General features: G+C 47.5%; 4 protein-coding genes across 4 annotated transcripts; 2 read left to right on the top strand and 2 right to left on the bottom strand.

Moving 5' to 3' along the window:
* Positions 1 to 8: 8 nt before the first annotated feature.
* Positions 9 to 1048, bottom strand: FOXG_16683 (uncharacterized protein; the record flags this gene model as incomplete). The annotated part of the gene is made up of 4 exons (XM_018396707.1): positions 9 to 149; positions 213 to 379; positions 438 to 870; positions 941 to 1048. The coding sequence occupies 4 exons, from the start codon at positions 1046 to 1048 to the stop codon at positions 9 to 11; spliced, it is 849 nt and encodes a 282-aa protein (XP_018257442.1).
* Positions 1049 to 1860: 812 nt separating this feature from the next.
* Positions 1861 to 3432, bottom strand: FOXG_16682 (oxidoreductase; the record flags this gene model as incomplete). The annotated part of the gene is made up of 5 exons (XM_018396706.1): positions 1861 to 2060; positions 2135 to 2215; positions 2265 to 2711; positions 2759 to 3202; positions 3258 to 3432. The coding sequence occupies 5 exons, from the start codon at positions 3430 to 3432 to the stop codon at positions 1861 to 1863; spliced, it is 1347 nt and encodes a 448-aa protein (XP_018257441.1).
* A 6363-nt stretch (positions 3433 to 9795) lies between these two features.
* On the top strand, positions 9796 to 10629 carry FOXG_16681 (uncharacterized protein; the record flags this gene model as incomplete). Its single annotated transcript, XM_018396705.1, has 1 exon — positions 9796 to 10629. One exon carries the CDS (start codon positions 9796 to 9798, stop codon positions 10627 to 10629), a length of 834 nt encoding a protein of 277 aa, XP_018257440.1.
* A 2599-nt stretch (positions 10630 to 13228) lies between these two features.
* FOXG_16680 (uncharacterized protein) lies at positions 13229 to 14725 on the top strand (the record flags this gene model as incomplete). Its single annotated transcript, XM_018396704.1, has 1 exon — positions 13229 to 14725. The coding sequence occupies one exon, from the start codon at positions 13229 to 13231 to the stop codon at positions 14723 to 14725; it is 1497 nt and encodes a 498-aa protein (XP_018257439.1).
* Between the last annotated feature and the right edge of the window lie 1133 nt (positions 14726 to 15858).

Raw genomic sequence — 15858 nt, 5'->3', positions numbered from 1 at the left:
AATGCCGTCTACCATAACTCGTTGGTGTATATCACGGCACCCATGGGTAGGTAGCCAGAGGTCAGCCCCTTGCTGATAACCATGATATCTGGACAGACGCCATAGAGCTCCATGCCAAACCAATGGCCGGTTTTGGCAAATGCCATGATCTAGAATTCATGTCGTGCCATTGATCAGTACAGCACAAACCAAACGGGGATGCATCCCTTCACCTCATCAGCGATCATCGATACGCCGTGCCTCTTAAATATCTCTTGTGCAAGAGGGAAGAACTCTCGGTGCATATCTACGGCACCGCCATCACCTTGGGCCGGTTCAAACACGAATGCAGCAACAGTTTCGGGTCCTTCGCCGATGATGGCCTCTTCCAGCTGTCTCGCTTTTTGAACCTAAGCGTCAGCAGAACGCCGAGGTCCGCAGGGGTTCACAGAACTTACCAGCCCCTTGGCCGACATTCTCGCCCGGCTTCATCTTTTTCTTGTCCATAAACAACTCATGTGGCGAACTTTTGCACACATTCTCGGACTCGCCCTCCATCCATCTCTTCCATCCATAGTCCGAAAACTCTGGCTTCATGGAAGCTGGTATGAATGTGCTACCGCGATAGCAATTGCGGAACGAGATGAGCTTCTGTTTCCTATATCCCCCGCCTAGGCTCGAGCCCAGAGGACCAGACTTATTCCAGTAGCGCAGCGCCAGATGATAGGCTGCTTCGATTCCCTCGCCACCGCCGGCAGTCAAGTAGACCCGGGAGCCAGTCATCTTTTCCTGGAATGCCTGTGCGGCAAGACCGGAGAGGCGCTCACATACTTTGATGGCGTTTGTACTCGTAAGATTGCGCTGGTTCGAGCTTACCTCCAGCTTGGACATCTACGCCACGGCTATTAGCCAAAAATTACAGAATTGAAGAGATGGCTTTGGTTAGACTGGGCCACTGAACTTGTTCGTATGCCACTTGGGCAAGGTCCTTACGACCATGGCCTAGATGGGCCACTGCGATGCCTGCCATAGCATCAAGGTACTCCTTGCCTTCGACATCTTTGAGCATGGCACCTTCACCAGATTCGAATACCACTAGTTACCGGGGGCCCTTTTGCATAAATGGGTGATCAAAGCCATGCTGCTGGTGCGCTTCATCTGAAACTTTCAGATCGGAATATGACGCCGTCTCCTTCTGTTGCGACATGGTAAAGCAAGTTTTGCTGAATAGCCGCGCCTGTTGAATCTCTCGGATTCTAGTGGACGGTAGACGGCGAAGTGAGCGAAATGCAAACATCAGAAAAGATGAATGATGAGTAGAGTGAGCAGAGTTTACAATTAAGTTCAGGTATTTATGCCTTGTTCTTTAACCTGGTGCGTAGCGGGGTATGGGATGGCATCACAATGCGATAATGATGTGTCATGCTATGCCCATTTGTGTGTTCGTTTTCTCGTCATCGACCTGTTCATTTTTCATAAGTTCTGCTTATCGTCATATGGGGCTGGCCATGCGGCACTTGACATGTTACAAAGCACGATCGTGGTCGCCGACTCCTCGCTGCACGGACTGTTTGAAGATTGGCAGCGAGCGTCATCGCCAGCACATTTATTGCGTGTGTTACAAGTATATCCGGTGTTTGATCATATTAAAGTTTATATGGTATGGTATAAATTCTCAATTATAAACGGTCACCGCCCTTCTTCGCTTTCTGTCCTTCGTTCCAGGGTCAGTAGGGGAGATAGTTTCTTGAAATTCCATACCCTGGCAGTGCGCTCGACTTATCTGAGTGCATATTATAGACTGACGACTGAATCTTAGTTTGCACCGTTTTAAAATTTCCATTCTGCTGACGCTTTTCTCTGGAGTCTATTAAAAATACATCATAGGGTGGTGAGTTCTGGCGTATCTGGGGCAGGCCGAGCCGAAAAACGCGTCTCTACAAAGCACTTGACGAGACCCTTTTCCCTCTTCTCCTGCACGTAGTACCCTTTAGCAATATCATCTATCTTGAAACGATGAGTAAGCATTATAGTAGGATCAATTGTTAGATTTTCGACCTTATAAAGGAGGTCTTCCCAGTCTACAGCGTCGGTTAGTGCTTGCACTGTACAATATGTTGGAAATCGCCCAAAACAGGCAACGGAGTGGATGTACATTTTTGAACTGGAGCTTGGCCGCATCCGATCAGGCGGATGCCGCGCTCCATGAGAGAACCCACGTTGAAGTGGTTGGTGACTGCACTATCATCATGATGACTGCAGCTGATACTCGTTGGAACACTCACCTCCGACGTAATCACCAATTATGCCAACTGCGCCGAATTTCCTCGTGGAGCGAATGCACTCGTTTATCATCTCACTCGTGTCCTGCTCCAGACCTGCCCATATCTCTAGCTTATGCGCCCACCCTTTGGCATACTCGCCGCCAGTTGCATCAATGCTAACATCAACCCCGCCAGGGACCATCTCGTGGACTTTATCCGGCACAGTTTCGCCGCTTGCAAGGGTAGTGTAATTGATTGTCTCCAGGTTTTCAATCTTGGGCTTTGCATACTCGGTGCGCCAGTTGTTGTCGATGGCTATGACGCGCTTAGCCCCCATCTGGAACGCCCAGACGCAGGCCATGAGGCCGATAGGGCCAAGGCCCCAGATGGCAACGCAGTCATTAGCTTTGACTCCTGTGTAGTAGACACTATGATATGAGGTAGGCAGAACATCAGACAGGTACAGTCCTATTGAACGTTAGGAAAGCGCATGCAGTTTCAGTAGGCGAACAGACCTTTCTCGTCCGGCACAGAGTGAGGCAGCCTTAGCAAGTTGTTATCGGCAAGGGGAACTCTCACGAACTCGGCTTGGCCGCCAGCATAGCCGCCAGTAAAATGAGAGTACCCAAAAATGCCGCCCATCCGTGAGCCATACAGCTTCTCATGAACTGTCGATGCATTTGTCTTTTCGCAAGCCGTGGTTAGGTTCTGTTTGCAAAATTCGCATTTGCCACATGAGACAACGAAACTATTGACGACGCGGTCTCCTGGCGAGAATTTGGTCACAGCTGAGCCCACAGCCTCGATAACGCCGCAGAACTCATGACCTAAAATATCGCCCTTCTCGGCCTGAAGAATCGCTGCATGCATGATATGAACGTCACTGCCACAGATCGATGTACCAGTAACTCTCACAATCGCGTCGTGGTCCTCAATAATTCGAGGTTTGCTAGTCTCAACTGATTGGCACGTCAGCAAGTCTATGCTCATACTCGCCGGGAATAGGGAACAGACCAACGCGGACATCATTCTTGCCGATCCAGACTAATGCCTTCATCTTCTCCCCACTCTCATCCGCGTACTTGTGACCTTCGCGGTCTGGATTCGAGATATCAACGTGTGTGGCACGGTCCTGGTCGCTATGACCCAAAACTGACTCCGCCGCCTTCGCCATCAAGTTCTCAGCCATTTTTAAAGAGTAGTATATAATTATGATACAAATTATAGCTTCAAAAGCAAAGATCGTGATCTTATTCTAAATTATCGACGGGAACACACTGCTTTATTAAGGGTAATGCCATGATCTGAGGAACGAATAAGAACGTCATTGTACTATCACACTTACCGCCTGTGACGGAATTATTAGAAAGATATCGAGTAACGTACATGATAAGCGGGTGCAACAGACAAGCGAGTGCAACACAACATCCCAACATCTCAAATAGAAATAGCCATAAAAACACAACAGACTATTAATTAAGTAAAATTAATCACTATATTCTTCCAGAGACATAGCGACAACTATCTGACAGGTCCTTGCATTATGTCCTGTCTTGCCGCACGCTCCACAGCGCCTTTCCTTCATTCGCGCAGGCCCTCCTTGACCACCACTTCTCGATGGTCCAGCCACCGCCTGCGTATCAGCATCCGTTTGATCAATTACTTGCCTTCCTTCCTCTACTGTCATCACTCCTCCTTTCTGTAGCCGGGTTCTTTTTGCCCTCCGCCGCCGGCTTAGTATCTCATTTGCCTGTTCAAGATCTTGGACCCTGGCCTCTAATAAGGCAACCTTATGCATAACTATCTTTGTTCCCTTAGAAGAAGACCTCAATGCTTCCAGAATCGACTCTGGAGAGCTACTTTTATGCCTTTTGATTCTCCTTTCAAGATATTCAAGCTGAGAGTCGGCCTCAAGGATAGTCTTTGGGGTCTTTGAGACCCAAGGGGTTGAGGGGCTAACTACCTCCTCCGCAGGCGTCGGAGTCCGCAGCTGCACATTAAGCTTCGAGATTACACTTTCTGGGTCGAGAGGAGCAAGTCCGGCTCCTCTAAAGGCTGCTTTAATATTTTTCTCTGTCATTGTGGCCTGGTAGGCGGTGTAAAAAGCTGGGAAGAACTCGGTTTTGGAAATGTGGGTTACAGAGCATCTGATCAAATGCTCGATTTCTCGCCCGTAAGCCTTCTTAAGCAGGCCAAAGCACCCGACATCAAGAGGCTGCAGCAGATGAGACGAATGAGGCGGCATACAAAGCGTGATGATTTTATTTGCCTTGCAATATCTCTCAAAGTCGACCGAGTGGTGACTTTCGTGTCCGTCGAGGATCAGAAGACGATAGCGATTTTTTGATCCCTTGGTTGTACACCGGTCGAAGTGCTTTAGCCACTCAAGGCCTATCCCGTTATCTGTCCAGCCATTAGGGCTCGTCGCAATAGCCCAATCGCCCGGGAGGTTGCTTTCTCGGTACCAGTTGGCGAGGTGATATTGGCCCGCACCTATGATGAACGGCGGGATCGCTTGGCCCTCGGCATTGATCGCCTGAATGACTGTAATCCATTCCCGGTTTCCAGGCTGCACTGATTTTGGTCTTCCACGCCTTTCAGCACCTGTGACGACCATTCCGCTCGCAATGACGCCCATCATAAAGCCAGTCTCGTCAAAGTTATAGATTTCATCAGGTCGGATGCCATACTTGGCGATTACATTTGCTACGAGCCTAAACCAGTGGCGAATAATGGTCGGATCTTCACATTTGGCTCTCTGGTAGTCATATTTACGGAAAAAATGCGTCTTGAGGTCTTTGTGTCGCTTGACGAAGTTAGAGGCCCAGCGCTTGCCGACAGGCGGCATCTCGCGGTCGGCGAGCAATCGGTTAGCCATCTCCTCAACACAACGCAGTCGCGGGGGGAATCCTCGCGAATCCAGATCGAGAATGAACTGAACTATGATCTGTTCCTCTAGATCAGATAGTTTGCGTGATTTTGGGATAGAATCACGCGTAGAAAGGATACCCTTCTGTCGGCGATGTAAAGTCCAATAACGGACCTGGTAAATGCCTGCGGCGCGTCGGAGACTTAATTTTGGGTCATTTTGAAGGGCACGAAGTGCAAGAAGAATCCTAGCCTCAATATTTGGGTCTGACATATTTGGTGGTTGAAAATTAATTGATTAAATTGGGAAGATGTAAATTGCGGGATTTTTTGTTGCACTCGCTTGTCTGTTGCACTCGCTTATCATGTACGTTATGGCATCCGACCTGATGAAATCTACAACTTTGACGAGACTGGCTTTATGATGGGCATGATTGCAAGCGGAATGGTCGTCACAGGTGCAGAGAGGCGCGGAAGGCCAAAATCAGTGCAGCCTGGAAGCCGGGAATGGATTACCGTCATTCAAGCGATCAATGCGGAAGGCCGGGCGATCCCGCCGTTTATCATAGGTGCGGGCCAATATCACCTCGCCAACTGGTACCGACAAAGCAACCTCCCGGGCGACTGGGCTACTGCAACGTCCCAAAATGGCTGGACGGATAATGAGATAGGACTTGAGTGGCTAAAGCACTTCGACCGGTGTACTACCAAGCAATCAAAGAATCGCTATCGTCTTTTAATCCTTGATGGGCACGAAAGTCGCCACTCAGCCGACTTTGAGATATATTGCGAAGAACACAAGATCATTACGCTCTGTATGCCACCTCATTCGTCTCACCTGCTTCAGCCCCTTGATGTTGGGTGCTTTGGGCTGCTTAAGAAGGCTTACGGTCGAGAAATAGAGCATCTGATCAGATGCTCCATAACCCACGTTTCCAAGACCGAGTTCTTTCCGGCCTTCTATGCTGCATTTCAAGCTACTATGACAGAAGAAAATATCAGGGCTGCCTTTAGAGGGGCCGGGCTTATTCCTATCGACCCGGAAAGTATAGTCTCAAAGCTTGATATACAGCTACGGACTCCAACGCCGGCTGAAGAGGAGGTCGACCCCTCAACCCCTTGGGTTTCGAAGACGCCCAAGACCGTACTTGAGGCCCAATATCAGTCTGAATACCTCCAAAGGCGAATAGGCAGGCACCATAGTAGCTCACCAGAGTCAATTTTGGCAGCCTTAAAGTCTCTTTCTAAGGGAACACAGGCAATGATGCATGAGAATGCCTTATTGAGGTCCGAGGTCCACGACCTTCGACAGGCGAATGAGACACTAAGCCGGCGGCGGAGGGCAAAGAGAAGTCGGTTACAGAAAAGAGGGGTAATGACAGTAGATGAAGGAAGGGAAGCAATTGATCAGATGGATGTTGATACGCAGGTAGGGGGCGAATCGTCGAGAATTGGTGGTCAAGGAAGGTCGGCGCAAGCGAAGGAAAGACGCTGTGGATCATGCGGCAAGACTGGGCATAACGCAAGAACATGTCAGATAGTTGTTGCAGTATGTAAAGAATAGTATAGCGATTAATTTTAATTGATTGGATGGTTTGTTGTGTTTTTCTGGTGATTTCTATTTTGATAGCTGAAGAAAAGTGTTCCGCTCGCTTGTCTGTTTCACTCGCTTATCATGTACGTTATACATAATATAAGTTTTAGCTATATTAACCGTATCCTGGAATTTAGATAATATTCCAGAAAAATTAGCGTTAAAAGTGTAACTACAGGTAAATTTGAACGTATTTCACTTGCTTACTATTTCACGCGGTATCCATGACCTATACGTTATATATTCCTAGAATAATATTCTTTCCATTTTCTAGCCCTGGGCAATGCAAAGTCGCAAATGCGCAACTCCTATTAACCATCTAATTTCAGTCCGTAATCGCGGATGCGCTGTTGCGATCAAAACCCACTGAGAATGATCTACATGGTAATCCACAATGCCAAGGTCCATAAGGCTGCAAGGACGGAAAATGGGCATTTGCTCAGACCACGCTCGGGCCTCTTTCGAACATACGACAGTCGGGAACAAGACCTGCAACCTTACAGCTAGCCACCTCAGCTCAGGTAGCAATGGGCGGAGGAAACTTCCGCTACGTTGGTTGAGAAAATGGCGCAACCACACCACCATACACAAAGCAACTCGTCACTCGTCGGTATTCAGAATGAAGCGAGACAGGAAACACCAATACCTGCAATGCAGTCGGAGGCTTTTTTCTTTGAGAGCGAATCCATAATACACGTTCCTTCGTCAGGTCTTAATTGTCTTCGCGGAGCGGGCCGATCTGCCTAACAACTTGATACTAACATGGTTTGCGGGGTAAAGCGTGTCACCTCGCAATTGAGGAAACATACGACAGCCAATGATTGCCCATTCGGCTCTCCTCACTGCCATGCCGCAATTGTCCTCTCGCACCACTAAGTGACTCGCCGAGCCGCTTTTGAGTTGCTCGCCTGCACTTGTCAGTCTATCAAAGTGCCACTGAACGCCCGATGGCCCTGTGCTTCCATCGCTGCGTAGTCGGCTGCCCGCCACCAAGCCCTGTTTGGTCAGTCTGTGCTGAGGGGCTTTTATGGCTGCAGCCGGTCAAGCAAGCCGTTTTGGGGATTTTGACCGGGATTGCATTAGAACCGAAGACGGCCATAGACCAAGGCTGTTTTCTCTTTCCTCGGGGAAGGAAGAAACTCTGTTATCCATCCCTTTAGTGGCCCTAACGCCCACTATATGGCAAAGCCATGCTTTCGGAACGGGCTAAATGGCACTGGAGCAATGCTACGAATGTGAGTGAGATGATCTAGGCCATTTTTAGCTTCTGTCTTTTCCGGAGAAATAACAGGGCACCTAGGCCGGGTTGTATTTGATCATCTCTTTGTACATACGGTCATCATGCACTATGTTCTCTTCCATTTCAACATTGAGCCGATCAAGCCGCTTCCTACTTATTTGAGCGACAGGGGATTAGTACACTAAACCATACCATGTAAGCGAGGGAAGGCGCACAGGCCGAGTAATTTTTGTATTCGAACCTAGAACCTAAGATCAAGAGACTGATGCACGGGCTAGAAAAAATGATATTGGGTGCCATTACCAGTGGTAATTGGTACAGTAGGTCCACCCTATCCCTAAGGTGCTAAACGATTTTTACTCCCAGTGCACTGCATAAGATCTTGGTTGCAATCGGGATTGTTCGTTGTCGGAAGGTCACGGACTCTACCGGTCACGTCTTGTGATTGGGAACGGCAGCGACTCGAAACATTATCTCATTTATATAGCTTATAGAGCTTATCCGGAGAAGAGCTTATGAGAAGCCAAATTGTCGAGAACCTGTTTTCATGCTGCCAGTCAAAATAGACTTTTATATGTAAAGGTGGACAAGCAGCGAGTGAATATCTCTGTGAGATGAATGCACTGATCCTGGGATGCCATCCTGGTCAGCAGAACAGGGCGCCGCGGTGTACAGCCCTAAAACGCAGTTGGACCTCCTCGTCTTGCCAACCAATGCTGTGAATGTGGGGTAATAACTAACTACAGAATAGCTTTAAATTCGGTACGGGTACGGATAGACTAACGTTAGTAGACTAGGTCTGGTCTAGAACGCCTAGCACCATGAGATCGACATAAGACAAGCTTGTTTTTCCGGCTTTGCAGCGAGCAACATTTTCCAGGGTTCTGCCATAAGTGCCGACGGTTTACGGAGGTATTTTATAACTAAACAGATTATTAAATAGTACTATATTGCCTCTTAGGTATTTCAAATATGATATTACTTAAGTAGATACTCTTCTTAATACTAAGAATTTTACTAATAATATAAATAAGAAATTACTACTTAATATAATAAAAGGCACAAACTATATTTTCAACAATAAATGCCACAGAGCCTTCTCCTGTGTTTCCTGTGAGGCATGCTTGGGCCTCGTTATGGCTAGCTAATAGGCAAGCCGCATGCCCCCTGCAAATTCGATCCACTTAAGCTGGTATCCTGGAAAGAGAGCAGCCAAGGATGGCAGACACACTGAGCTGAAATGGCCCCTCATGCGCTGTGGCTTGATAAATCCAGTGTCAGAATCGCTTCCCCCTGCCCCATGGTTCGCTGTGGCTGGCTGATATGAACAGGTAGCAGTTCGATAAAGGAATCTGGCCGAAAGATAACTCGGCTGTGTAGAGAGAAAGAGTCAGCTGTTGGCTTTTAAGACACACAGCGCGCATGGCTGCCTGAGAATTAATAGCCTGGTCCCGGAGAACGAATTGCGACGATGGCTGGAAAGCCTCATTCTGACAACTAACTTTTGTGTCTGACAATGTCTGGCTGAAGACGACATGAATGGCCTGACTGGACAAACTTCTATCTCAATAGTCTAGTGACGGAAATGTGATATTGTTTGTGGCGAGCTGAGAACGAGGTCTAGATGTGTTCTTGTGTCGGACTGAGCGAAGCTGAAGAGGTGGACCTTTGCAAGGAGAAGACTGTATGGGAGAGTCCGACAGTTCGACACCAAGATGATCAGTACAGGGTATATAAAGAAGGCCATAGCGCTACCAAGAACCCAAGATCTAACCACAAACAAGCTCAAAACACCAGACATTACATTTACACCAAACTTCATATTCACATCTCCAAACAACATCCTAATCATGGCCTACCAGAAGAGAATCGTCGCCACCGGCACTGCCTTTAACATCGAGAACAATGGCGTATGGACCTTTGCCGACGTCGACGGCAGCGGCACGCAGGACCTCGTTTACATCAAGACGCGAAACACGGACACCAATAAGATCGAGGTGCATGCTGTCAGCAGGGAGTCAGGCTTCCAGAAGTTCATCATTCAGACAGGCACCGTCTTCGACATAGAGGACAACGGCACCTGGCTGATGCAGGACTACACGGGCGACGGCAAGGCCGACCTTGTCTACATCAAGACGCGAAATACGGGCACCGGAAAGATTGAGGTACATGTCGCTGACGCTGCGTCCCGTTACCAGCGGTTTGTGCTCCAGACGGGCACTGTCTTCCACATTGAGGACAACGGCGTCTGGACTATGTCAGCGAAGGGAGACCTTGTGTACATCAAGACACGCAACACGGGCACCGGCAAAATCGAGTACCACGTCGCCAGCAAGGAGTCTCGATATCAGAGCTTCACCAAGCAGGTTGGTACCGATTTCGCCGTCGAGGACAACGGTACCTGGTGTCTCGCTCCACGAATCGGCAGCGGCCAGTTTGCCGACCTGTACTATATAAAGATCAGAAACACAGGCACCGATATGGTTGAGGCCCACGCGGTCTCAGCCCAGTCCGAGTTTAAAGCCCGCCTTATTGACACCGGCACCGGTTTCAACCTAGAGGACAACGGCACCTGGCTCATGACTAACCATCTCGGGGACCCACAGCGGGCGCCGGATCTGACCTATATCAAGACAAGGGCCACTGGTACAAACAAGATCGAGGTCCATATCAACGAGGCCTGAATGGTTCATGATAGTCGTGCTGGATGATTTCAAGTCCCTCTTGTGTGTTTGCAAGCTGAATGACACGGTAGTTAGCTTACAATTATATAGTGAATTTAGCTGTATATCCTCCTAATCCCAATAATCCTGCCGATGGCCTTTAAAAGTGCCGGGAGGAGCTTTTCCTTAAGAGTGACTGCCGGCTGTATCGATGTCCTGTATATTGCTCCCGACCTGAAGTACGGCGCTTCTGCTCTACGTGTTGGTATTTACGTTGGAACTATGCTTACTTGTAGGCTGGTGGTCTTCTTATGGCGGTTTGCGATACAGGTGGTCAGTTACATCTATAACGTCCTGGTGATGGTCACCCTTAGTCTTGTCGTCGAGACGTCCTGGCGATATGGTCCTGCACCCTTGAAACCTACTTATTTGCAGCCTTTTGATGGCACGAAGTTTTAAAGATTGTTGGAGGAAACCTCGTATTGAAATTACAGCAAAGAGAGTAGACGGTGTAAAAAAGCTGAAGTAACCGTTTACGCGTGTAATGCGCCCGCAGACTGTCGATCGAAATGAGAAAACATAAGTCACCATAGTATGGCCACATGGGAATAGACGGGAGGTAAACAAACACGTGAGAAATAAACAGGGGTAGGCAACAATTAGGGGTACACGACAATTAGGAATAGAAGAGTAGGCGTTTTAGACTTTCAGTACGTATGCAATGTGTATATACCTACGTATGTATGACAGGAAGGCCATGAAGTGTGCGAAATAGTGTAGCTAACATATAGTTGATTTGGCGATGATCTTCGAGTGACATCGCACATACATATGTGGCTGACTGGTTTCAGAAGCGGAGAGTCGTACGATTAATTCAGGGCCAGATTAGTTGCGAAAATATATGTGTCCATGTATTCAAACTGTATACAAGATCTTTCGTATTTCGTCTTTGGAAGGGTTTTACAAAATTAGTTTCAGGTAAGGATGGCTACCGTATGGTTAATATTTTGCATATAGCAGTGGTTTAGTAGTTATCGAATAAATACTACTGTAAAGGATGACAGCCAAAAATGGCTGTTGAAAATGGTGACGAATTGTATACGTAAATGTTGTAAAATAGGCATAAAATAGTTTTGAATTATGTTTTTTCCTCCGACATAGTTACTTCAGGTAAGTAAAAGCTATTTTTAGCGACTCCTCGCATTACACTATCTATGGGGTATACCAAACCGGGGCCTTGTCTGGCTTGACACTCCGGGCCGCCCAGTTTCTCCACTTGCCAAAGAACCTCAACCCTATATCGACAACATCCACTAACAAAGCATCAACGAAGGGAAAAGGGACCAGCTAGACTTTACAGAATTGGCCCACTCAAGTATATCAACATTGAACAGGATCCTTTTCTGGTTTTGGCCCAATAGCAATCCATAGCCTTCTACGCTTTTTTCAAGGTTTTGTGGCTGATATCTGATCTTTTGGTCAAACGCAAGTGAATCAATGCACTACAACCAAGAACTCCAATACTTTAGCCATGTGATATGATAATAGCCTGTTGGCCGAATGTCTTCAAGTGCCGAAACATGTGGTGTTCTGGAACTTCCCACGCCCCGTTCATCGCATGTTCGCAACATCCACTTCTTGCGCAATACACCCACTAACTAAACCTGTGGCCTGAACTCTGGAAATTCTGAACAGCAGTTTGAGTTCGCACTTCAAGGCAGTCTACAGACGAAGAAAACGTGATACGCTGCTCGAATAGGGATATGACGACCAAACGCATCATGACGGCTCACATGGTGCCGTTGCTACCACGTGAATTGTGTCTTTCGACCGGATGCGCCGCTCCCCAACCTACCTCTGGACGAGCTTTTCTCCCTATCGCAGGAAATGGCCGTCTTTTGCAAGTTGACAGCTTACCTCCGCAGCTTAACGGAAGTAGGGCTAACCTTGTAAGTTCGGCGGGCTAACAGAGTTTAAATGCTATTCACCTAGTAATTCTGATAGGGTATAGTTACCAGGTCTGCCGCACGAGATCGTGAGGGGCATTACGCTCAGACCAGTACATATTAGAGTTCCTCAGGTTATTGTGCAGTAGGGGCCGAGGCAGTGAGGCGTTTAAATTCCAACCAACGTGCACGGATAAAAAGGATGTAGTTTCATGAAGATAATGGAGACAGGGGGCTAGCGCACGGACGAAAAATGTGTAATTTAGTGAATTACAAGCAGACAGTAGGCACCCGCTCAGCTAAAGGAGGATACGTATCTTCGCAAGTAATACGACATTGTGTTCTAAGATATCTCTGACATGCTAATGCAACCTTGCTTTGTGCACGTCTTCGGGCCTGGTCAGTGTCCATAGTAGCGTCAGATCTAGCCCTACTGGAATGACTTGTGGAGTACCATGGCTCAGGCTGTTTTCTCTTAGAGTTATAAGATTCAACGCACTCTCGTCCTGTCCTTATCCGCTCAACATATTCTCTGTCATGATAACTTATTACAAGTCAAAATAGGGAGATTCTCACCAAACCAACTTTTACAATTTTCTCACTTCAGCTCTCTTCGTCATCCTCACTCTCGATAAACGATTACTCTTTTATTTTGCCACTCTCCTGTAGAGAGGATGGGTAACGAGATTGGTGCTGTGATTGAAACCGGTGGAAAGGTGGTTGAAGGTGCGTTTGGAATCGGTGCAAATGTAGCTGGCTCGGCTATAGGAACTGTTGCCTGGGCTGCTCAAGCACTGGCTGACCCGAACGAGGCTCTGGAAATCGTCAAAGAAATATTGCGCAAGGCACACGACGACAGCTTGAGAAGCTTGCTGTCTCAAGTGACACGGCGCATTCAAGAGGCAGTTAGCGAGACAGAGGCGAACATCATCCTGGAGGCGGCAAGAACAATCTTCTGCAAAGGGGCGGGGAATGTTGTGAAGAATGTGGTTTTCAAAGTCATGAGATGCACCCTCGTGGCAATTGGCCAGACAGACTTTGCGCAGGCGCTCCAGATATGGACAGAAATATTCACCAATGACGCCAATAGAGAGACCCTGGTATTCATACTGGAACGCAAATCCGATTTGGTCTTATTTCTGATCGGCTTAGTAGAGCCAGCAAAACTCTATGCTACTGCACTTTCGATGGACGGCAGTCCGAACGGCGGAAACGTACACGGGAGATACAACCGCTACAACGAGTTAGACCTCACGAGGGCGATGAACAGGCACACTCTGATTTGTCAGCTGCAACGCCTAGCTAAATCGCTCTCTCACATCTTCTTGATGGGCAAGCAAAACAGGTCTCTCGACCAGCTCCCCATAAACACAACCCTGAGGAGCGATTTTGGCAACAATGGGACAGTCATACTTCCACCAGCACTCACGACCAGAGCTCCAGACAACACCCCCAATCACGGCGAGCAATGGCTTTTTGTGAATGGGATTTGTGGAGAATACTTCTGGTTTCAATTGTACTGCGAAAAGCTGCGAGATACATTTAACAGGGATATCCGGGGCGTCTTCAACAGGAGTGATGGTATCCTTTGGGACTTGATCGAGTGTGCTGGAGAGAGAGACACCAATGGACGGCAAAACGCTCTCATTGAAAGGACACCGAGTAGCATGGCCGCTCAAAGGGCTCTGAGCCGTGAATTGTCAGCCGCGCTTCAAAATGTGGGGTCCAATGGCTATATCGTGATGATTGCCTACTCTCAGGGATGTCTCTTGTTGAGGCTTGTTTTGCAAGATTTTGTAAGGAACAACATGCATCGAGCTGCAATGGATGCTCGACTAAGGGTCTTCACGTTCGGGAATCCAAGCATCGACTGGATAGGTACGGATGCTGGGGGAAACAGGATCCCTCTCTGCGAACGCGTCAACTGGACCGAGCATTTCGCAAATGAGAGGGATTTCGTGGCACAGCTTGGAGTGCTGAGTACGGATCAAGAGGACGCTCTACGAGATCTCGGCTACATACACGACAGGTCGTCGCTTTTCATCAACCGCGGCCAAGACTGGATAGGTCACCTGTTCGGGACCCAATACAGCCTCAGATCAGAAGAGTATGTAGATGGAAACAGATCGAAATTGTTTCTAGCTGCTGGCAATACGGCAATGGCTCCATAAGAGAATGAACTATTTAGGAGTATCTCAAGGCTTATAAGTAGGTAATGTTTTTAGTAGGGGTATAATATGATAATTTATAATTAACTAGTTCACTATCTTTTTTCTTAGATATATTTCCGAGTATCAGTCGCGAATATTATTACTCGGCCAAGATATATTCCTATAGAAATTGGGTAAAAAGGTGCCTTTAAAGTAAGTATTACTTAGAAGGTCAGTAACTAGGAGTAATTATATAATATTACTAGAGAATATTAGGGACTAACGTGGTTGAAAAGCTTGTGACCTAGACAAGTATGTGACCTAGTCTTATTTCCACCTTAAATCCGGGCTTTAAAGAATTCTTTAAGAATTCAAACTAAGCCTAAAATAGCTGTAATTTTAATAGCTTATAACGTACATGATAAGCATGTGAACCATCCAAGCATGTGAACCATCCAAGCATGTGAACCACTTTTCCCTCCTACACCTAACTTTTCACTTAATCAATTGATTTATCAACCACCAAGCATGTCAGACCAAATTACGAAGCTAGAATACTTCTTGCCCTTCAGGCACTTCAAACTAATCCTAAATTAAGCCTCCGATGCGCTGCAGATATATATAAAGTTAATCGCATAACCTTAAGTCGCAGACAGAATGGTCTCCAATCTCGACGCGACTGGATTCCAAAATCACGCCGTTTATCAAATCTAGAGGAAAAGATTATAGTTCAGTTTATTCTCGACCTAGATACGTGAGGATTTCCTCCCCGACTGCGTGCTGTTGAAGAAATGGCCAACCGACTGCTCGCTGACCGCGACGAGCTACCTGTCGGCAAGCCCTGGGCTCATAACTTCGTCACGCGACATAAAGAGCTCAAGATGCGTTTTTTTCGTAAATATGACTATCAAAGAGCCAAATGCGAAGATCCAACTATTATTCGCGATTGGTTTAGGCTTGTAGCGAATACAATTGCGAAGTACGGCATTCGATCAGATGATATCTGGAACTTTGACGAGACTGGCTTCCTTATAGGCATGATTGCAAGCGGAATGGTTGTCACAGGCACAGACAGGCGTGGAAGACCTAAATCAGTGCAGCCTGGAAACCGGGAATGGATTACGGTCATTCAGGCGATTAATGCGGCAGGCTGG

The sequence above is a fragment of the Fusarium oxysporum genome, chromosome 15, assembly GCF_000149955.1.
Source record: "Fusarium oxysporum f. sp. lycopersici 4287 chromosome 15, whole genome shotgun sequence".
Taxonomy (NCBI): domain Eukaryota; kingdom Fungi; phylum Ascomycota; class Sordariomycetes; order Hypocreales; family Nectriaceae; genus Fusarium; species Fusarium oxysporum.
This window is presented reverse-complemented; position numbering and strand designations above follow the sequence as displayed.